A 23,269-nucleotide genomic window follows, 5' to 3' on the forward strand; every position below is an offset into this window, starting at 1 on the left:
GGGTGGTTTTGCCTGTGGGCTTCTCGGCCTGGATTGTAAGTCAAGGTGTTTCTTCACCTCTTTAAATGCTGGTGATGCCCATCGCCTGGGCCTAACTACTGTTCTCAGCTGTTGACAGGACTTGGAGACGACGTTGTAGTTTCTGGAGAAATTAGCAATAAACAAATTTCATTTTGACATTTTCTTTTACAAAGCATTTCAACTATTGAATGACACCTCTCCATGCGTCTGACATTTTCATATTGCTTAATCCTGTCCAATACAATGTGGAATTTTTGAAGTAGTGTCCGATACATTCAGCAAAACTTTTAAGGTTCCAAGTCAGGTCTACATCAACAATTATACAATTCTTAAGACAATTTGTTAATTCGTAATATTTTACCTCATGGTTTGACTTTTATCTTTCAAAATTTGAGTTAAGAAAAAGTTAACAATAACAAAGACCATTTCAATGTGTTAAAATATTTGTCCTTAATTGCAACCGTATAGTAAAACCACTTACATTTCTTATTGACTTTCTTCTTCTCTCCTCAAGATGCCGTCTGTTCCAAATGTTGGATTTGTTGCTTTTTCTTTTTAAGGAACACCAGTAAGTTTTCATGGCAGCTAGAAAATAGAAAAGCATATTTAAATATGCATGTACCATTTTACTGTACATATATAGGCTGATATACTGATAATACATTGAATCTCAATGTCTTTGAAATCACGTAATTCCACAACAATATCTATTTATCAAACTGAAAAATAATGTAATTTTTTATGTTTTAACAAACTCGAACACACACATGGGAAAAGGGCAGGATGGATTGAGTTCATATCATTTACTTATTTTAAAAGTTTCATGTTAAATGTTAAAATAAAATGTAATTTTTTTTCTAGTTGGAGCAAGTGTGAGAATATTATTCGAAATATGTGGGGAAATAGCGCCCCCTTTCAAGCTGTAGGTAGAAAAGCTTACAGCACCTGGTATTCCCAGGCGGTCTCCCATCCAAGTACTAACCAGGCCCGATCTTGCTTAGCTTCCGAGATCAGACGAGATCGGGCGTTCTCAAGGTGGTATGGCCGTAAGCGGAAAGCGGTGGTGGTTTAGTATGTTTCATAGTAACTAATACCGGAATACTGCTACACGAGAAAAAAAGCATTGCTTAAAATGAATGAATGAATTCATAAATATCGACATAAATGTATTTATTCCCATACGTATTTATTTATTCATTCCAATATTTACATATTACTTTATTTATTTCGATAATTGCAGGTGGTCGGACAAACTTCAAACAAGATTTTCGTCTGTATTGTTCTTTCAGTAGCCTAAATACCAAATTTAAACGACACCAAAACTGACCACGGGGTAAGAACAAATAAAAAATAAGAAACGCATATGCACGGCCATAAAACGACACACACACACACACACACACACACACACACAAACACACACACACACACACACACACACACACACACACACACACACACACACACACACACACACACACACACACAACCTGAAAAGCAAACATTATACTGAAGGGAAAACAAACACGTAAAGAAGCAGAAATGAAATCCACACACCGTTATTAAAACAGCCGATCTCAGTTGTATTATGTAATGAATGATAAAGGGCTAGATGTGTCATTGGACTCCGCTGACGAGGGGCAGCAGTAGGTTTAGTGGTTATTTGTTTATGCTCGACAGATGATTCGGTCAGGAGGGACACAGACCTGCACTTGCTCAAGGCAGACATATTTTAAACTCAAGTCTCATTCTGTATCACCAACACTGCATTGCCATGAAAAACTTGAATAAACCATCTTTGGAAACACTGGTATTAAAATATTGTATATGTACGAATCTTGCAAAATTAAAATATATATATATATATCGGTAGTTTGATACAGCCTCTGTTCTTCTATACAATATTTTATATAATTCTATGCATTTCAGTGGGTAGTTCTAACCGCAAAGTCAGACACACCTAAATTTTTCCCAGTCTTTCCCCACCAACTTTTTGTCACATAATCTGGCCAATCAAATGTTCCATTAAACATTTTAGACTCGCAAGTAACCAATCAGAAGCAAAGCATTCGTTCTGCCCCCAGAACAAGCTTGGTTTCCAAAAACTCAACTGAACCGGACGCATCATTTTAAAGCGCAAGATTTGCGGCGGGTTTGAGTTTTGAAGATTAGTAGCGGGTGAGTTGTTAACCATTTCATAAAATCCTGGATTTATATTGGTCAGTGATATAAGAACAAGCAATTAAAGTAATTGTGTGCTTTCGTAATATTACTAACCTGCAACTAAGCAAATGTAACAGTCTGGTGATTCAATGAATTGTAGCGCTTACTCGGTGGGAACCTTTGTTACAGGGAGATGGGGTCTGGTAGGAAGATGTTGGAGAGCGGGATTCTGGGAAGAGCGGAGTTCGTTGTACCGGATGTGTGATTTTCAATAAAGTGTGTTCATTTAGAAGTAATACACAGTGTGAGTCTAATCGTTTGTGGAAACCCCATAATTTATAACACTGCTTGTACGAGAGCAGCCTGTTTCCTGTTTGTGTGTGAATACATCATGTAGTCAAATGTTTCCGCATTTTCTGAAACATTATCACGTTAGTATAAACTACACATTGACAATGTAATCCATGTTTAATATATGTGTGTGTGTGTGTGTGTGTGTGTGTGTGTGTGTGTGTGTGTGTGTGTGTGTGTGTGTCAATGGTTAACACGATTTCTGCTTCAGGGTTAAACCGAAAAATCGCCGAATTTGCAGGAGTGTTTTTTAATAGACGCACGCGCAATCAGTAATTTAAACTAAACATCTTCATGTTTTGTGGCGATTTAAAAGTGAAATCCACCTTAAGAGTCAGATCAGAATAATTCTGGTATTTTTAAGTTTCTGGAGTCTGAAAGTGAAATACAAATCCACTGCACTCGGGCGAGCGCTTTTACTGGGTGTGCCTGTCAGGAGCCCCCACTTAAACCTCTTTGACAGGACTTATAATCTTTCTTTTTTTTATTTTTGGCAGCTACCGAGCAGAACCCCATTTGATACTGCGACAGTTTAAAGATGGAATCAGTCCCGATTAAAGAGGAGCTCCCTAAACTTGAACTGGTCCCCATTAGACTGGAGTTCTCTGGACTGTCTTCCCTCCCCATTAAACAGAAGCTCTGTGAGATGCCATCTGACAGCATCAAGTCGGAGGTGTCTGGGATTAAAGCTGAGCGCAATGAATTGGAGATCTCCCAGACAGAAGAACCCCTTCCTGTGAATGAAGAGGTGCTGGAAATGGTGTGTATTACTAAACTGGAACCCCTCCAGAGACATATATAGAACTATGTGTACTCTCTCGTGTTCTTATCATCACCCAAGATGATGGACCAAAATCTCACTTGAACTCTGCTGATTGTAGCTCTAGATCTATCTATAGATATATATCTGTAGTTTTGACCGTAAAATAACAGAGTTAAGTGATCTTTAACAAAGAACCCATGAACGTGACCACAACCAGAATGGTGAAAATGTAGTCACAGCAGTTATAAGATTTTCTTTTTTAAAGAATTATTTATGGGTTGGTTATGTATGTCAGACTGACTATAAGATATATCTGTCAGAAGTTCTCTACCAATAAATCTCTAGGCAAATGTATTCGACTGCATTGCTGTGTATACAAACTGTATAGGTATTTTGATCTAAGTGCTTTCAATGTATTTCACGCTAGTAATGTGAAACCATTTTTCTTTTCATTTGTGATCAGCAGGGATGCCCTGACATGTCTCAAAACACAGGGGGGGTTGAGCCCCCTTTTAAAATGCTGACTTTGCCTGAGGGGGGCTGAGGTCTCACATACTCGATGCTGGTGGGCAGTTGCTATTCGTTCATCACATGATTTTTTTTTTTTTATAATTTACCATAATCCTAACAATCCTAACCGAAACTTCAAAGCACAGGCAACCTCCAAAACCCTTATTTTATTTTATCCCCACGGGATGAATGAAGTGCATCCAGTACTTTCCCAGGCTTCTTGTAGAGTGTAGGTGTAGCGGTTGATCAAACACAACAGGGTGATGATGTGCACATTGCAGAAGTGTCACTGGTGCTTACATTAAAACATTTACAACTCATTCAGTTGGTGGGGTTCATAGATGTTCTTTGCATTCTTCACAAAATGTAAAAAATACAAATTCTCTGCCAAAATGCAAATTGCGCATTTTTCCACAGTATTCTGTTATAAACAGATTTCTAGGATCCCTGGGGATTAACACCTACTTTGAGCAATCGATCAAATCAATCCATTTTTAAATAAGTTGATCTACACAAAGTCTGACATGATTAAAGCATCATTTAGTAATTTAAAAATGACTTCTTTTATTCTATCGACCCTCATTTTTGTACACTGCAGTTTGTTTGTTTTGAACTTCGGCTCCCTGCTGCAGATGGGTTGAACCCTATTTCAAAACACAAAAAAATGTTTTTTTAGGACTGTACCATTAACGTCCATTACAAATATAATAGGGTGTTACGTACTGTTCTGTGTAAAATGCAGTGTCTGTTGTGGCATTGCAGTTTACACTGAGAAACATCTGCTTCAGAACCGGTACTGTGCCGCCACTGAACCACCTCGAGAGACGGGTCAGTGACAGAATAAAGAGTCTCTGCATTTTACCAGCATGTCCCATTGACACTGAAAGTGATTCCGCATCAGTGCCGCCACAAACACGGTGATTAGTGCTAATCAGATATGAAACCAGCCCTTAATCTTTTTTTCTTTTGTTTTCTGACAGTTACCAAGCAGAACCACGTTTGATGCCTTGGACAATGTGAAGATGGAATCTGTCCCGATTAAAGAGGAGCTCCCTAAACTTGAACTGGTCCCCATTAGACTGGAGTTCACTGGACTGGCTTCCCTCCCCATTAAACAGGAGCTCTGTGAGACGCCCTGTGACAGCATCAAGCCAGTGGTGTCTGGAATTAAAGCTGAGCGCAACGAACTGGAGATCTCCCAGACAGAAGAACCAGTTCCTATGAAAGAAGAGGTGCTGGAAATGGTGCGTATTAAACTGGAGCCCCTGAAAGAGGAGGTACTCTTGAAACCAGGGAAGGAAGAATCCGAAGACTTGAAAGCAGCCCCCACTGAGCTGGGTCCGGTACACCTGCGGGAGTGTAGCGTGGTGCTGGAGAGAATCTATGTGAGAAAGCAAGGCTCTGGAGAGGAAGGCTCTCCCAACAGCACGCAAGGAGGTGGACAGGACGACGAGAGCTCACATTCAGAGTGCAGTCCAGCAGGTGAGTGACTGACTAGCTGTGACATTGTCATTCTACACTGAGTGATGGCCACAATGTGACTGAGAGGCTGAGAACAGATAGCAGGGCTCCACATTAGCATCCAGGTTCATTTCGCATACTTGTCTACACTGAAGCAAATCACCGTGTCTGTGGCGGCACTGATGCGGAATCACTTTCAGTGTCAATGGGAAATGCTGGTAAATGCAGCGACACTCTCAAGGTGGTTCAGTGGAGGCACAGTGCCGGTGTGAAGCAGATTTTTCTCAGTGTGAACAGACACCACATTTTATATAGGACAGTATGTAACACCCTATAATGTGTGTAATAGATGTTACTGGTACAGTCCTAAAACTCCCCTTATTTTTTTCGTGTTCTGAAATCTGGTCCTGCCCACATCTGCAGCTGATGACACGGGGCTGAAGTTCGAAACCAACTGTGTGACCAGCGTAGGCTACAATATTGTATATTTTATGTCACAGGTTGGGTAATAAATAGCTTAAATATTTAATTTCACCTCAGAATATAAATGATAAAAACACAAATACTGTTAAAAATACCATATGTTAACAGCATTTCTGCTTTATATTATAAAACAAAGTTTAATTTATTAGAATAAGTTAGAGTTCTGGCTAAAATGGTTTATTCTTTAATTAAAATACTGTAGCCTACTGTTTTATGTGTATGATTACTTGGCACAAAAAGTTTGAAACAAACTATCAGTTTAACTTGTCTAAGCAACATACTGAAATGTGAGTTACCGGTAGACTTTATGTTTTGTGCTCTTGCAGATTTGAAGAACAGAATGTTTTTGTTTTTTAAAAAACGAATCCCTATTTAATGTGTGCAGCATACAGTATATTCTTTTGAAGTGTGACACACCGGCAGCATGTTTTAACACTGCATGATCTGCCTTCTATGTAAATGGAGGTATGCTGCCAAATTGCAGCTGAGCCTGTAATATCGCTGTGTGAATGCCGTACTGAAGGGTCCTTTTTGTAGGTTTACTTTTTTGCTTGAGTTTTTTTTTTTTTTTTTTTTAAAGTATTTTCTTTTACTAATTAATAAAAGCATGTCATGATCAGGACCCATCCTTCAATAAAAGGGCCGTTATGGCGTTATGGCAGAACAAGTACACACATGAGGAAATACATCCACTTTGTCAGTCTGTGCATACAGTAAATTGGTCAGCAGAAATCAATATATTTTGGAGGTGATTATTGTGAAGAGTCTGAATCGGGATTCATTTCAAGACGTCATATACACAATTTGGGGGTGGGGCCCTCCTAGGCGGTCACCTTGCTTGCCTTGCCCTAAGGCCGGCTCTGAGAGACAGTGCTAATCTCTGTAGCCGGACATGTACAAAAGTATTTAACAGCAGTTAAATGGACATTAATACATACCGTGAAACTTCTATTAAACGGCCAGGCATTTATTTACAAAACTCACAAGCAGACCAGCGCCTATTGGAGACTGCCAATTTATTTGAGACCTGGCGATTATATAGACGAGGAAACTTTGGAAAATGAACAAGCAGAAATAAAAATTTGTATTGTTAATATACTGTAATATTGTAAGGGTTTAAAAAGATTAGACAGCCAGGCATGGGTTATATAAATGCGAACAGGCCACTTGAATCAAGCATGGAGGGTTTATTACAGTGAAAAGGGATACAAAACAACCGTGCCAAACTCAATCTTTCTCTTCTCATCTGGACTCCCCTGAACTGACGGTACAGTAAAAACAAGCTCTATATACAAATAAGTAAATTAAAGATATAAACTACTAGCACTTTTGTTTATAAATATAGATCAATGTTGTCTATTAATAAAGATAAGTAATGAAATAATAATAGGTCTAATACTGGTAATAATAAGTTCAATCCATCCCAGATATAGAATGCAGGTAGGTTAGGCTTACAGCGCAATAATAATAATAGTTTGTTTTTTCTTATGGCCCCTGGTGGTGATGTCTCCGTTCAGTATATCCAAGTAACCATTTCCATAACCGCTTAATCCTTTACAGGGTCATGGGGAGTAACCATTATGTATTGTGATAACAGCATCTTCCAGATATCATTTCAATTTCCATTTAAATCATGATCTTATGTACACTTTGTATTACTAAACTTTGTACTTCTGCCCTCATATAATGCGTCTTTATTTTACACATTGCAATTGAAGGTAACCTGGCTTCAAAACGATACAATTAAATACTGGTCTTTTTTTATTCTTAATAAAATTACCCTTTTTATTTGTTATAAATGCAATAAATTCAACACAAAGCAACGCGATATACTGTTCAAAGCAAGAATTATTAAACTTAAACCAGAATGTATATGTTTGATGCCCTCAACACACACACTTCAAGTGGTGCTCCGCAGCCCTTGTGTGCTCACAAAGTCTCCTCGCAATTACCCCAGACCGCTCGTGAACCCACAATGCTATTCATGAGCTACTTGACTAACGACGGTGTTTGGGAAACACATCAGATTTGACACGTTGCTGTTACGATGGTCGAGTTACTTTTGGGAAACGGCACCCTGGATAACTTTCGAGTTAGACCTAATGTCGTTTAAACAATACATTTCTAGCATATTATTCCAACTATCAACATTAATAAGCACAGTCAACATTGATTATTTGAACATTTTCAACAGTAGTCTTTTTGAAACGAGTAAACACAAGTCTGTTTGCGGATCCTGGAGTAGTCTGTGGACTATGTGGTATCAGTGGTTATGGTCATGGTCGTGGCAATAATAATGGGTTTTTGTTTCAGAAATGAAAGCTGAAACACATTGAGAGTGGTCCAAGTTTATTGTGTGGTATATTGCAACCAGTAAGTTCCAGTGTGTTTTGCATTGAAGGGATGAATTCGCAACTCCTTAAAGGGAATGTCCGATCCCCCCCCCCCCCATTAGGAATTTTTCAACAACAATGGATATTGAATGAAGTCATTACCCAGCCTCCATGTTCGTCTTTCTTTAGGGATTTGACATCTCCAATCTTTGAATGAAGTCGTTATCCAGCCTCCATGTTCCTCTTTCTTTAGGGATTTGACATCTCCAATCTTTGAATGAAGTCATTACCCAGCCTCCATGTTCCTCTTTCTTTAGGGATTTGACATCTCCAATCTTTGAATGAAGTCATTACCCAGCCTCCATGTTCGTCTTTCTTTAGGGATTTGACATCTCCAATCTTTGAATGAAGTCATTACCCAGCCTCCATGTTCGTCTTTCTTTAGGGATTTGACATCTCCAATCTTTGAATGAAGTCATTACCCAGCCTCCATGTTCCTCTTTCTTTAGGGATTTGACATCTCCAATCTTTGGCAAAGCAGTAGGTTTTATGTGTTTTTGTTCATCAGTATTTTGTTCTGGAGGTACTGCCTGTATCAATTGCGGGTTCTCGCTTCCCCTCTGTTAACATCACTGTGGAGTTCTCCTTGTTTGTTAATCACTGCTTCCACCAGATCTTAGTTCATAGCAAAGCAGTAATCGGCTTGTTTATCTCTCATTGAGGGAACACAGGGATCTGGACTAAAGGGTGCATTTCAGTGACTGCTAGCAGGCTCACCAATGCACACAGAACAGCAGCTTCTGAAATGAAAAATCAAGTGAAGGATTTATTCTTTGTTAATATTTGAAAACCTTAAATATATATTGCATGACTTTTGCCCCAACCTCCCCATTGAAATATAGGTCTAAGACTTTAATTTAGAATGTATTCTAGACAATATCAGCCTTTAAACAATTTGCACTAATCCACATGAAACCATTTATATGTCGGCTGTTTCCTTGTTTTTACAAACCATCATATTCCCCTCGCCACATGTGTCTATAATTTCACGTGGTCCCGTCCAATTTGCTGCCCAAGGCCACTTTTGTAAAAAGTTTTTAATCATTAGCTTTTCCATAATCTCAGTCTACAAGCCATTAATTAGTTAATGGTTAAAGTAAAACTTGTTTTCTTATTACAATGTGTCTTACTTTTAAAATGTTCAGATTACTTTTAATTTTTGTAATATGAATTGCATTTATTCTCATGGATCTTTCTCAATGGAACTGGTAGATAAACATCGTAATGGATCTGCTCCTAAAGACCATCCACAGTAATTTATCAAATTTGGCTAATTGGGTAAAACTTCAATGTAATTTAATGAACATGTCCATAACTACCAGATTGAGTTAACAGCCAAGGTCTTTCAGTGTTTATCAAAAGTAAGAAATAAACAATTTAAATGATTCTTACAACAAAATGCTTTATGTGTTAATTAATTCTATGCAAAATCAATCACCAAATTCATGTTATTTTCTTCCTAATCACTTCTAAGTATTCAAAGTATATTATTTAAAAAGTGGGCATTGAAATGAGTGTGTGTGTGTGTGTGTCTGTGTGGTGAGAGCCTGTAGTCCCAGAATGCAGCTGGACATCTTTCTCTCCATTCTCACACAGTCCGTACAACACAGCTTGAGATCCCAAACACAGTTCAATTTATTGTATTTATTTGTTTGTCGAAACCAAATTGTACCCAATTATGTAGGTAAAAATCGATGAAACAGTTAAGAGATTTGATTAACATTCCCAGTCCTCTAATTCACTCTCCCTCTAGAAGCTATAGTGTGTGCAATATGAAACTTAATGTTATGTTCTTCTTTAAAAGAGACGGCTATCTCTTACAGCGACCTTTTTGAATAGTCAGAGTTTTCTGGTACTTTTTTTTTTTTTCAAAAACAATTCACATACATTTTGAACTTTTATATGTTTCCCATAACATCACTCAAGCATTTTGACACTTGACTTTGAAGACTATGACTTTGGCACTGACTGGCACTCGGTTCTCTTTTAAAAGCCCAATCATTTGACAACAGCCTGATCATATTCCTCCCACTTTCACAAAAGCCATTCCGACAGAAAAGGCTACCTTCCTTCCCTCCTAATAACGTTTAACCTCTGGGCGGGAGGGTGGGAAAGTTAGAGTCCAGCCAACCCTGACCCTGACACCTGTCAAATACCAGACGGACATGGCTGCCTTTTCTAACCTGGATGCCCTGCCGTCTGCTAACCGCTGTCTCTAATTTTATCCTATTGTTGCCCCCTGGGCTTCTGTTAGAAGGCGCACGTTTAACCACCACATTTTCCCTTAAGCCCCATGTCCCCATGTAGCAGCACTAACCCATCTGGCTGCAGTGCAGGGCATAGGGTCAGCAACGCCCGCTCTGGCGGTGGTGGTGGTGGCAGTGGCCACACTGCTGCTAGTGGTGACAACAGCCACTCCTCTGCTGCTGCTGGGGCAAACGGCCACTCAGGCACGGGTGCTGTCGGCTCCAGACGCTCCGACAGGCTCACTTTCTCTCCCCGTGGGAACCATAGCTCCGCCCCCTCTGGTTGACATGACTGCCATTCACCCTTCCTGGGCTGGCGGTAGCTCCTCCCCCTGAGAATGCTGGGCTGAGAGCTCCGCCTCCTTCTCTGGTAACTTGGCTGGCGGTAGCTCCTCCCCTTTAGACTGCTAGGCTGAGAGCTCCTTCTTTCCTGACCAACAGGATGGCAGCTGCCTTCTTCTGCCCCGCCTTCTTTTCCGCCTCTTCTCATTTTACTGGCTAATGGAACAGAAGCCCCTCCTTCCTTCTCGTCTCCTTTCTTTTCAGTGTCGGACGCGACCCGGAAGCACTTTCGTCTTACCCATCTCTTCACTCTGCTGTCTGCTTTGCACAAACTGTCAAGGCTGGTGTTGTTTCAAAGAATAATTTGTCCTGTTTAGAATTAATAAAACCTGTAATTATACATTTTACTTGTTTTTTTTAGTTATGTTTATTTGAATCAAACTTAGGTGGAATCGCCACTGTTGGTCAAAATTCTCAGGAATCTACAGGAGGGTTCTGTATTTAATCTGGGGTCTACAGGGTTAATATGACATCTATTGGGGAATATGACTTTATTCCGAATCGGCAGGCTTACCCCCCCCCCCCCCCCCTGCCAATATACTAGACTTAATATTCAATCACTCTTATTCATTTATTTCTAATACACAGATTTAAAATGATCTTTATTGCTAATCGGCGGGTTTGTCCTCCGATATATTGGAGTTAATATTCAATCACTCTTATTCATTTATTCTATTTTTATACAGCAGATTTGTGAATCAACATATAATCAATGAGTTTATTTCCAATTACTCTCTCATTTACAATCAACAAACAAGGTTATCGTACACACAATTACTCCCAGAAAACTCCTGTAACCTTGACAAGCTTATTGTGCATTCAACTGCTCTCTGGTTTCTCCTGCAACCCAATCTAACAAATGACTCTCTGGGTTCTCTTGCAACCTAGGCTAGCCTTTCCCATTTGCATGTTCAATTACTCTCAACATAGGCAAGCTTTTTTTTTTTTTTTTTTATAAACTTAGTCGTTGCCAGTAATTTATTATTTTCTCCCAATTTGGAATGGCCAATTATTTTATTACGCTTGGCTCACCGCTACCACCCCTGCGCTGACTCGGGAGGTTGAAGATGAACACACGCTGTCCTCCGAAGCGTGTGCCGTCAAGCCGACCGCTTTTTTTCACACTGCAGACTCACCATGCAGCCACCCAAGAGCTACAGCGTCGGAGGACAACGCAGCTCTCGGTCAGCTTACAGGCAAGCCCGCAGGCGCCCGGCCAGAATACAGGGGTCACTGGTGCGCGGTGAGCCGAGACACCCTGACCGACCTAAGCCCTCCCTCCCCCCGGGCGACGCTCGGCCAATTGTGCGGCGCCCCTTGGAAGCTCCTGTCCTCGATCGGCAAAGGAATAGCCTAGATTCAAACTCGCGACTTGCAGACTATAGAGCGCATCTTGCACTCACGTGGAGCGCCTTTACTGGATGCGCCACTCGGGAACCCCCCAGCATAGGCAAGCTTAACTGTATGTACAGTCCCTCTCAGGAAATTAGCAATAACAACTTGACTCCCTGGTCTTCGCAACCAGAATGGGATCAGGACCATTATACTCTGTATAGTACAGGGTTGCCAGATTTCTACAGTGTTTATAGCCCAAAGTCACTTCAAAACTAGCCTCATTTGTTTTTTTTTTACTGAAACCAAGCTTATTACCATTAACATGTAGCCCTATCCTTCAATGCTGCTACTGTTTCCCAAAGAAGAAAACAGTTCAATCTTTTAAAGTTATGCCACCAATCTAATTAGATGATCACATCATTTAAATCAATTAAACATCCACATCAATTAAATACACCTAACAAATTAAAAAAGGCAAGTTGTTGGCTCTTTTTTGCAAACACAAAAGTTAATTGAAAGTATGCCCCATGCATTGAAATAACACATAAAAAAACATTTTTAACCTCTTACCTTCACACTCCTCGTGTAAGGGCCAGCTGTTATCATCACGCAGGTGTATCTCAAGTCAATTTTAAATGTACAAAGAAAAAAGTATGTACCAAATAAAACATTTTTACTTTTATATATATATATATATATATATATATATATATATTAGTTTCAAAAAAACTCCTCTGAGTCTGCACCATCTTCTGCGTTATTTGCTTCATAGATGTCGCCTGTAAACAGTGACAGCATTGCTTTGGATGGCTGAAATTGGTTGCAGCAACACTTATTACGCTGCATATATGCTCTGACCCTAAGAATGTTTTCCAACAATTTCTCTTGCATGCAGGTCCTTAGTTTGGTTTTGATTAGGGCCATTTGTGAAAAAGCACGTTCCACTGATGCATTGCTAAATGGTAGGGCTAAAAGAGATAAGGCAAAAAGACCAAGTTCAGTGAAATCTTTATCACCAGCTGCATCGGAGTGTTTAGCCACTTCAACCCAGAACTCTTTAATTTGGCTGTCTTCAGTGTGCTCCCAGTGTACATTGTTCAAAGCTCGCCATTGCTGTTCGAGTTTGCCAAGATCTCCATTGTAAAGTGGCAAAAATGATAAGTTTGCCAGCTGTGGCTTTTTGGAACTGAGTACAACAGTTGGGCTGAGAACGGTAAGTGACTCAAGTTGCTGGATATTAGGAGGCAATCTTTGTTTGATCTCTTTCAGAAACTCGAACATGTAATCTCTGCATCTGCGTTTGATATCCTGTGCTTTCTGAGGTTCGATCTTTGATTCTGACAGTTCTAACTGGAACTTGATCCCGAACTCCACTGCTGAAAGTGGCAAGCTGTTTCTGTCGGACGTTATGTCAAAATCCATTACAGATGACCATGTTGGAAAATCGTGAGGTTTCATGATTCGGTGGATCAAACTGCGGTAAAATGTCATTAAATCAGCAAGAGGTTTCGCTGGATTGGCACTGTCAAGCTGAAACAGCTTGTTTATTCTGTTGACCTCAGTGACGAGGGGCTGAAAAAAAACAGATACATTCTGTTTACGCGGTCTGAATGCATCTGGTACAGCAGTTCAGCATTGTAATTCCTTTCAGTGTCCTTTGTAAGCTGAAAGTGCAACTTTAGCTCAACACACTGGCTAATTGCAAGCCATCTTGTGTCAGAAAGCTGCAAAATCTTCAGCGGGGCTTCTCCAACATTAATGGTGGCATAGAGATCGCGGTACTTCTTTTGACGCTGAGTGCTGTGGGAAAACCACGAGTACGTCTGTGATACCATGTACTCGATGTTTCGAGGAAGTACGTCCATTGCTTTTGATGCACAGAGCTGCAGTGAATGACAAACACACTTGTTGTACACAATTTTTGGATTCACCTCCCTTAACTTTGTTAGTACCGAATTATTTTTCCCACACATTGTAATGCAACCGTCTGTTGCCAGACCAATGCATCTTTCCACTTCCAGTTTGTTTTCCTTTAAGAATTTGAACAAGGCTGTTGCAATGCTCTGATAATCACCGGCTGGCAAGCTAACAATCCCGGCAAACGATGTCACGATACGATCAAGTTTTCTGCTGAAGTACCTGAACACCACACAGAGTTGCTTGTTTGCACTGATGTCTGTGCTTTCGTCCACAATTAGAGAGTGTGGCTCTTTGGCGATGTCTTCAAGCATCTCCTGATGAACAATGGGCCCGATGACACATTTTAGAAGTGCTGAGCATTTTGTTATATGAAGACTAATATCCTTCTGTGCAACTTCCCTGACTATGCATCCCATATGATCTACGGTGAGGATGCCGGAAAGGCAAGCAATATGGGCTGCCAGCTTCAACTTACATATTTTAACGGAATTGTCAACTTGTTTCTTAAATCCCATGTCAAATAAGCTTCTTGTATTTGAATAGGGAGCTGCGTTTCTAATATGTTTCTCTGCCTTTCTGTGAGCTAACAGATCGCTGTGATGTGCTCGCACTTCACATTTACAGTAACTACAGCCTGCTTTTGAGTCATCGCCAGCTACACGGCTAATCCATTCTTGTAACCCTTTTTCTTTCTCAGTCTTTGCAGTATTTTTTCAGTATTTAGATTACTTCTTTATTTTTCCTGCTTTTTAGCGGTTTCGATGTTTCTACCCTGTTTCTTAAAATGGCTGCTTTTCACTGTCAATTAACACAATCGTTCGTCTCTCACGCCTGTTCACTCGCATGGTCATGCGCAGTGGTGGTTGTGGTCATGTGCAATATGTTATTTTATTGGGAAACACAGTTTTATGTAGTTTGTGTGCACTGCGGCGGGTAGGCTGCAAAAGTTTATTCATTTTTAATAAAGTTATTATTTTTTATATGTATAAAGTAAACTAGCCCAAAAAACCACGAGACCTCTTGAAAGTAGCCCAAAAAGTAGCAACCAGCGACTCCTAAATATTTCCCGCGGCTGTCTTTTTAAAGGAAAACCGCAGACCTGGCAACTCTGGTATAGTATTTCAAACACCCAATCTCTGTCTACTTTACACCGCCCCTTAAATCTGTTTTTCGAAAAAGACTAAAAGTTCTAGGCTGACTCTCCTGATCAAACCTTCCGAGATCGGCACAGGGCCCCAGAGTGCACAGATTCCTCTTTGAAATTTATAGCTCTGTTACCCCCTACAATCTCCCTATCCTAATCTAGCTGATCAGGCTAGTATTAATAACAGATAGGTACCCATTGCGACCCTTTTTGACAATTAATAAACAATAATCAACAACACCAGAAAAAACAGTATAGTAGGTTACTATTCCTGTGATGAATAAATTAAACGTATACTCACTCATCCTTAGTTGTCCTCTAAAGTTCAGTTAAAGAGAGGTTAGAAGGTTCCTTCATGCGTTCACATGGATGAAATCAAATCAGTTTTGCAGCCTCCCTGGTGCGGACTACGCTACAGTTACCTACACTACCTAACCCAGAAAAGGTCATGAAACGACATAATGAGGAAGGAACATTTGCTGCATTTCTTACTTAAAACAGTCTCTGATTTTTCTCTCCTGTTTGTTTTTTCCAGGTTCCAGTCCAGCAGTTCAAGCAAGGACCCAGTTAAGGAATTTAAAAATACTGAGAGGAGAGAAATTAAAAAATACCAGAGGAGAGAAACCGTATCGCTGCTCTGACTGTGGAAAGAGTTTCAGGCACTCAGGAGACCTTGTGATACACCAGCGAATTCACACAGGAGAGAAACCCTATCGCTGCTCTGACTGTGGAAAGAGGTTCAAGTCATCAGGACACCGTACAGCACACCAGCGAATTCACACAGGAGAGAAACCGCGTTGCTGCTCTGACTGTGGAAAGAGTTTCAGGAACTCAGGAGACCTTTCAAAACACCAACGAATTCACACAGGAGAGAAACCTTATCGCTGTTCGCACTGTGGGAAGAGTTTCAGTCGGTCTGGAAATTTTGAATTGCATAAGCGAACTCACAAAGGAGAGAAACCATATCACTGTTCTGACTGTGGGAAGAGTTTCAGTCGGTCAGAACACCTATTAATACATCAGCGAATACACACTGGAGAGAGACCGTATCACTGCACTGACTGTGGGAAGAGTTTCAGTCGATCAGGACAACTTGTAACACACCAGCGAATTCACACAGGAGAGAAACCATATTACTGCTCTGACTGTGGGAAGAGTTTCAGGGATTCAACAGACCTTGTAAAACACCAGAGAACTCACACAGGAGTAAAGCCATATCACTGCTCTGACTGTGGAAAGACTTTCAGACGGTCGGGACACCTTGTTTCACACCGGCGCGTTCACACAGGAGAGAAACCGTACCGCTGCTCTGATTGTGGGAAGAGTTTCAGTCAGTCAAGATCCCTTGTTACACACCAGCAAATTCACACAGGAGAGAAAAAAAAAAGAAAATGTAAATAATGTTCCTGCATAAAAGTCAGAAAAAATCCTTAAATGGAATTTACTAGTGTAACGACCTCGCCCTTAGCACAAAGCCAACCACTATGGAGTGATTACCTCCCTATATTAAATATATCCCATGACAAAAACAAGTTCGACAAACAGCTGTTTAAAGGGGTGATCTCAAATGCAAAAATCCAAGTTAGGAGAAGCAATTAGGCCAATCTTGTCAAGCAAATAGGCACAATTGGAAAGGTGCTGGGGCCCAAGATTCACACAATTCTTGCTTCTAACTTGGCGCCTTTTTTTTGATCGCTTCGCTCCACTTTATCGCTCCTCTTGAAATGCTCTTTGTATGATTGAAGTGACTGAGACACACACTCACATTGTAATACGAAAGACATAATTTCGGATTGGATCAGAATCTGAGTGCTCATGTATCACAGAGCAGCTCTCCTGGTAAACCCTTTGAAGGAGGAAACAAACTGCTATTGTTAATTATTTTGCATAGAATGGCACAAGGCAGCTGTAATAGAGTAAATGTGGATGCGCTTTTAGACTGTGTGTTGCTGCTTGCCCCACCCTGTGCAAATTCAAAGTGTAAAACCAGATAACACAACAAGCAGGGCACAAGCTAAGCGATGAGCTGTATTTGATTAGGGAAATAAAAGCTGTTTACTTTGACTATCTGCGTCAGTCTGGATTCTTATAGAAATCAAATGTAAGACAACAAATATACTAGAAGTGTCAGGGGTGGAAGTTGCAGGTTGAGATTTTAGAGTCAGTGTTTCCCTGCATGCATCACTGTGAGCAGCTCCTTCCTCCAGACACAGACCCACACTGGAATGTTTAGATGACTGGGTGTGAGGAGCCTTGTGTTAACAATGGGAGAACTGGGCTGACTGGGGAGGTAACTGCTACTGCCTATTTCAATAGTCTTATTACTGTGTTGTTACATTATGGACAGCAGTGGTGCTCTGGCTCCCTCTTGTGGTCACTATTAATATCTGCTGTGTGTCTCTCGGAGGTCAAATTAATTGCTCTTTGTCATTAAAATGCTGTTTTTATCATCAAACTCTTTGGACTACTTTTCTGAGTATGAACACATCTCTTCTGTATGCAGGTTTTTAAATGATGAAAACAAGAAAAAGAATGAAGTAAAGCAAATAGATTATTGTTTACTTCCTCACATTGTTAAGTAATAGCAGCACTAATGTCCCCCACGGTGGGCTCTAAGACTAGATCATTGACCTGGTCTTTCTTTAAATGATCTTTCACGTTGGACACATTCAAATGTCATCACTGTCATTAAACAACATTTTACATTCATACTGAAATTATTTTATTAATATTGCTTACTTAATAAAATAAAAACAAATCTTCTAAAAATTATAAAATTCAGGGGCTCCTGAGTGGAGCATTCAGCAAAGGCACTGTGCCGGAGTGCAGGATGTGCCCTATAGCCCGGAGAGCGCTGGTTTGAATCCAGGCTATACCACTGACACAGCCTAATCAAACCCAGCTCTGTGCAGTCCGACTGTAGCAGCTCTGCAGCTGCTCTCAGCCTCAGCCCCTGTGGTTACTGTCTATGAGCCAGAGCAGTTCCTGCAGAGCTGAGGGAGGTTTTTGTACGGACGTGTATCACTGTGTGAATGTGTAGCTATTGCCCTGCTGACAGTAATAATCTCCTGCATCTTCAGGCTGCACTCCACTGATGCTCAGTGTAAACTGTGTCCCTGATCCACTGCCACTGAATGAAGCTGGAGTCCCAGAGTGACGGTTAGAAGTAGAATAAATCAGGAGTCAGGTTTCTGCAGGTACCAGTGGATGGAGCTGGTACTAACAAAGCTGTTGGCTGTACAGCGGATAGAGACCGTGTGTCCTGGAGAACAGACTGAGCTGTTGGAGACGGAGTCAGAACAACGTCTGCACTGGACTCTGGAGAAAAAATACAACAAAAAATGATTATAAAATAATAATGCAAGAGTCAAATTAAATAGTGTTGTGTTAGAATACAAACAAAATGTAAAGAAGCGGCTAGACAGATTTACTTCAATGAAAAGTTCTGTTTAAAATGAACTCCAGTCAAGCTTTCAGATTTATAAATAACTATTTAATTATCACCTTGAGCAAAGAGCCCCCGTGTCCCCAGCAGTAGAAGCAATGGCATCATTGTACTGTGTGTTTCAGTGACTCTGAAAGGGCTGAGCAGTGACTCATCAATACTGTGTGTCTCAAAGTGTTTGGAGCAGTGAGGCAGGCACCGGTATACAAAGCAGCTTCCTTTCTACAAATCCTGTTGCTGCTGCTGCTGTCACAGATAGAGGAGATCTGAGCCGTGAGTGAGCACCAGTGCAATTGATAGGGTCGGGTTCACTTTGACTGTTTTCTTCTATTTTTCCCCCAGTCAAAGCTCTCAGTATATCACTGCTGTCTAATATAACTGATCTGTTTGTCTAAACTGACAGTAATATTTCTGTTTCTGTCATCATTTCAATGCTATTGTGTATTAAAGGGTATGTAGTGCCCTACCCCTAGTGGTATACCTTCCCACGTGCTGCTGCTGCTGCTGCTGTAGAAGTAATGGACCTGTCATTTTTCTTTTCATTGGTCACATTTTGACTGCTTCTTACTGTTATAAATTGGACATCTACTTCACTGTCTTTCACAGGCCTTTTCAAGATGTACCTTGAGCAAGCTGCTAGGAGTGCGTTTTCATTATGTCAATCAGAATGATATTTAACAAGCCAGGGGAAAAGGTATCAAACTCCTTGTGGCAAAGTGGTTGCTGATTATGAACAGGTGCAGAGGTGATGCAGTGCAGGAATAAACGGACGAGATTTGTAATCCGGTATGGAAAAATATACGTTTTATTTTTAGTTATAATCCAGGTCTGGTGACCAAATAATAAGCGATGCGTAAAACACGGAGTACAGTAACAGGGATTGCAGCCCTAAACAATAAACACAGCATCTCTCCCACAATATACAACCACGGTCACCAGTCCTGGGTGCGTGCTGTAGTGCTCGTGGTGGGTGATACAGGTTAAAGAGTGACAAATAGTGCAGTGCTGTTCCGGGTTCAGTGCTGGCTCTTACTAACAGCTCCAGAACGTGTTAGCTGTCTATAAACACACAAATAGCAATTATAGACAAGACAAACAAAACAAAAACTCACGATATTCTTAATACACAGTGCACGGGTCCTTCTGGGTCTATTTCAAAACCAAAAACGAAGGAAAAGATTCTCCAGCCCCTTTTATGCGGTTATGCATGACCCCTTGGTAAACGATTGCAGCTGATTCTATTGCCTGCAGCTGCTACCTCGTTTACCTTCCAGGTCAATACATTCCCGCACTGGAGTCTCGTCTTTTTCCAGGCTGATTGACTTCCCGACCCAGGGAATGAACTGTCAGGCCAACCCGTCCAAAGCCTTTCCCTTTCGCTACTTTGTATCCTCACAGGTCAAGAGGGAGATTTACAACCAGAACTCATTATATTTCCATCACACTCGTGTATTGATTTCTTTATTGATTGATTTTGTTTGATGTTTGTGAAAGGGCGCACACAGTGACTGATCACACTCCATTGCCATGGCGATTCCAGCTCACTGAGAAACACATGGCTCTTGTATTGATATGTTGTTTTGAGAAAGATTGGAAAAACCAGCTTTCTTTCATTTGGAATGAGACTAAATTAGTGGGGGGTCTGTGAAAATATAGTACATCAGTGAATTAACTAATGAAAACCCATTTAAATGAAAGCCTTTTCTATTGAAGTTTAATTTATTTTCCATTAGTTTGCCCCTGTTTTACACTTATATATTAAGAATAGCCCCACAAATTGATGAAAGTGTTTTTCTAAATGATTCTTACCCTGAGTGCAGATGACAAGTGCCCAGATGAAGATGCTGATAAAAGTCATTGTTGTTGTGGATTCTGTTGCCATGAAGGGCAGCTCTCAAACATTAAATTATTATTATTTAATGTCAACAAATGGAGGGGGACTAGACATGGTCACAAAGTTGGTCCTGTTTCAACCATTTTTTCAGTTCTATTAAAAAAAAAAACTCTTGTAGTCTGATATACTTTTCATAAAGTCTGGTAGCGTATTCCAGAACATGGCACCCTTAATTGAGCAAGCTGTTTGTGCAAACGTAGTGTGATGTCAAGACACTACAGTCTCCTCTTGTGGTTGATCTTCTGGACAGACCAAAGGTAGATCATTAATGTAGAGACTAAATAACAAAGGCCCAAATATAGATCCCTGTGGGACCCCCATAGTACAGATCCTAAACGCTGATTCACTATTGCTTATTTTAACACTTTGTTTTCTATCTAACAAGTCAGACTCCATCCATTTCAGAGCCTGACCAGACAGGTTAAATTCAGACAACTTGTTAAACTCACAGGGCTATAAACACTCCCAGAGCACTGAAGCATGTGCTGCCAATGCAAAGTGTCTTTTCTTTGCAAATTGTCTTCCTTGGCACAACAGCCACTTCTAGCCAAGCAGTGCTCTTATGTTTAAACTCATTTTCAGATGATGCAGTTTGTTTGCAATTCAGAAAAAAACTGAAAAAAGTTGATCTTGCAAGCAAAACGAAAAAATAGAATATAGTTTTCTTTGTGTTGAGTTTGTACAAACACAGCTATTTCTCTCTCTTCTCCCTTCTCTCAAACCATTCATCTTAGCCACGGCTGTGATTATGTAGCTTTGTTACACAGTATAAATAATTATTAATTGTAAAATATTAAAATCAGAGCTGCAGGTTAACAGATCCATCATAAACTTTGTGAAATCAAATCAATTCAAGAAGCAAACATTTTGATTTTGCACATTACTAATGTTGAGTGAAAAGTTTCAAGTTTTTTTCCTGTGGACCTCCTGGACTGTCTCTGAGGACCCCAGGTTAAGAACCACTGCTCTGGATTAAAGAGCATCATTTTATTACGCTCTCTCTCCCTCTTGTGGTCACAGAGTGTAGTGCAGTTTGTGCTGTTTGGTGTTTTGACGAAACATTGACGAGAGTCCCAGCAATGGAGGAACTGTATGGGTGGTTTCATGGTGTAATGGCTAGCACTCTGAATCTAGCGAGCTGAGTTCAAATCTCGGTGCATTTGTGTTTTATTTGTCTTACAAAAACACTTTATACACTGGTTTTGGTTTAAATAACGAATGCTTTAAACTGGTTTAGTGTCTTTCAAAGTAACTATTATTATTATTATTATTATTATTATTATTATTATTATTATTATTATTATTTATTTCTTAGCAGACGCCCTTATCCAGGGCAACTTACAATCGTAAGCAAATACATTTCAAGTGTTGCAATACAAGTAATACAATAAGAGCAAGAAATACAATAACTTTTGTTCAAGTGTGACAAACCATAATTCTATAATACAGAAGATAATAGTGATAGTTACATCAGGATATGATTAAATAGTGATAGTTACATCAGGATATGATTAAATACAAAATACTACAGGTTAAACACTTGACAGATTACAGTATTCTGAAGTACAGGATTAAATGCAGATAAGAGCAAAATAAAGCACATTTACATGAAGGGTGATAGTGTCCCAGGATACAAACAGAGGAGTTCTACAGGTGCTGTTTGAAGAGGTGAGTCTTAAGGAGGCGCCGGAATGAGGTCAGGGACTGGGCAGTCCTGACATCTGTAGGATACACTACTGATACTGCAGATTCCACCCTCGCCCCGCAGTGGAGGAGCGACCTTCCTATAGATGTCAGGACTGCCCAGTCCCTGACCACCTTCTGGCACCTCCTCAAGACACACCTCTTCAGACAGGACCTGTAAAACTCAGCTCTCCCCTTCTGGACAATATAGCACTCTGCCCTTAATGCACTTTAACTTGCACTTATCTGCTCCCGATTTTACTGTATTTAAACCTGTAGTATCGTATCTTTTAAAAAATTAGAGAGTGAGAGAGAGAGAGAGAGAGAGAGAGAGAGAGAGAGAGAGAGAGAGAGAGAGAGAGAGAGAGAGAGAGAGAGAGAGAGAGAGAGAGAGAGAGAGAGAGAGAGAGAGAGAGAGAGAGAGAGAGAGAGAGAGAGAGAGAGAGAGAGAGAGAGAGAGAGAGACGCGACCTGGGAAATGTTTGAGCTGATATATATATATATATATATTTTTTTTTTTTTTAGCAACCCAGCTAGCTAGCTAGCACAGGACGGCTAGTCGATTTGCTAGCGGAGCTTAGCATAGTTATAGCTGACTAGATCTCAAAAAGTGACTAACGTTACAAATATTGGTGTAGCCGTTTTATAAAAGCAATAAGTCACAGCCAAGGCGTTATTTCAAGCCATTTATAATTATTCCCAAATAACACAAACTCTTCCATTGTTAAAAAAAAATATATAAAAAATCTCCCTTTGTGCTTCTCGGAAGGCATACGATGGAGGGCGCAATGCAGTTTTTCAGCCTGGGGAATATTACAAATTAGGAGACTGTGCTTTAAAATACACATGTAGGTCGGGCGTCTCTGTTACAAAGAATTGTCACACTTTGTATTTATCTCCATAATGCGTTGGGACTAAATACGCAGATACATTAAAACTATTTGGAGAATGCGGGCATCGATCCCGCTACTTCTCGCATGCTAAGCGAGCGCTCTACCATTAGAGCTAATTCCCCTTGAGCTATGCCAGCGATTCTCATAGGCTACAACGCAACTTGATATGAGCAATTCAGATTGTCGGCAATGTAGTCTGCCAAATTCAAAAAATAAATAAAT

General features: G+C 40.3%; 1 protein-coding gene and 1 non-coding gene across 6 annotated transcripts; one reads left to right on the forward strand and one right to left on the reverse strand.

The window, feature by feature from the left end:
- Positions 1–954: 954 nt before the first annotated feature.
- Positions 955–1,073, reverse strand: LOC131703438 (5S ribosomal RNA). Its single transcript, XR_009309894.1, has one exon. It is a non-coding gene; the product is annotated as a 5S ribosomal RNA (ribosomal RNA).
- Positions 1,074–2,071: 998 nt separating this feature from the next.
- LOC131702961 (zinc finger protein 436-like) lies at positions 2,072–17,587 on the forward strand. 5 transcript variants are annotated; one of them, XM_059005791.1, is made up of 5 exons: positions 2,072–2,199; positions 2,374–2,488; positions 3,033–3,295; positions 4,789–5,290; positions 15,668–17,587. In XM_059005791.1, exons 3-5 carry the CDS (start codon positions 3,074–3,076, stop codon positions 16,531–16,533), a joined length of 1,590 nt encoding a protein of 529 aa, XP_058861774.1. In that variant the 5' UTR covers positions 2,072–2,199; positions 2,374–2,488; positions 3,033–3,073; the 3' UTR covers positions 16,534–17,587. The 5 variants fall into 5 exon arrangements, with proteins under 5 accessions (XP_058861774.1, XP_058861772.1, XP_058861770.1 ...); XM_059005789.1 differs by lacking the exon at positions 2,374–2,488; XM_059005787.1 differs by lacking the exon at positions 2,072–2,199 and having other exon boundaries at positions 2,219–2,488.
- Positions 17,588–23,269: the final 5,682 nt, after the last annotated feature.

The sequence above is a fragment of the Acipenser ruthenus genome, chromosome 32, assembly GCF_902713425.1.
Source record: "Acipenser ruthenus chromosome 32, fAciRut3.2 maternal haplotype, whole genome shotgun sequence".
NCBI classification, from domain to species: domain Eukaryota; kingdom Metazoa; phylum Chordata; class Actinopteri; order Acipenseriformes; family Acipenseridae; genus Acipenser; species Acipenser ruthenus.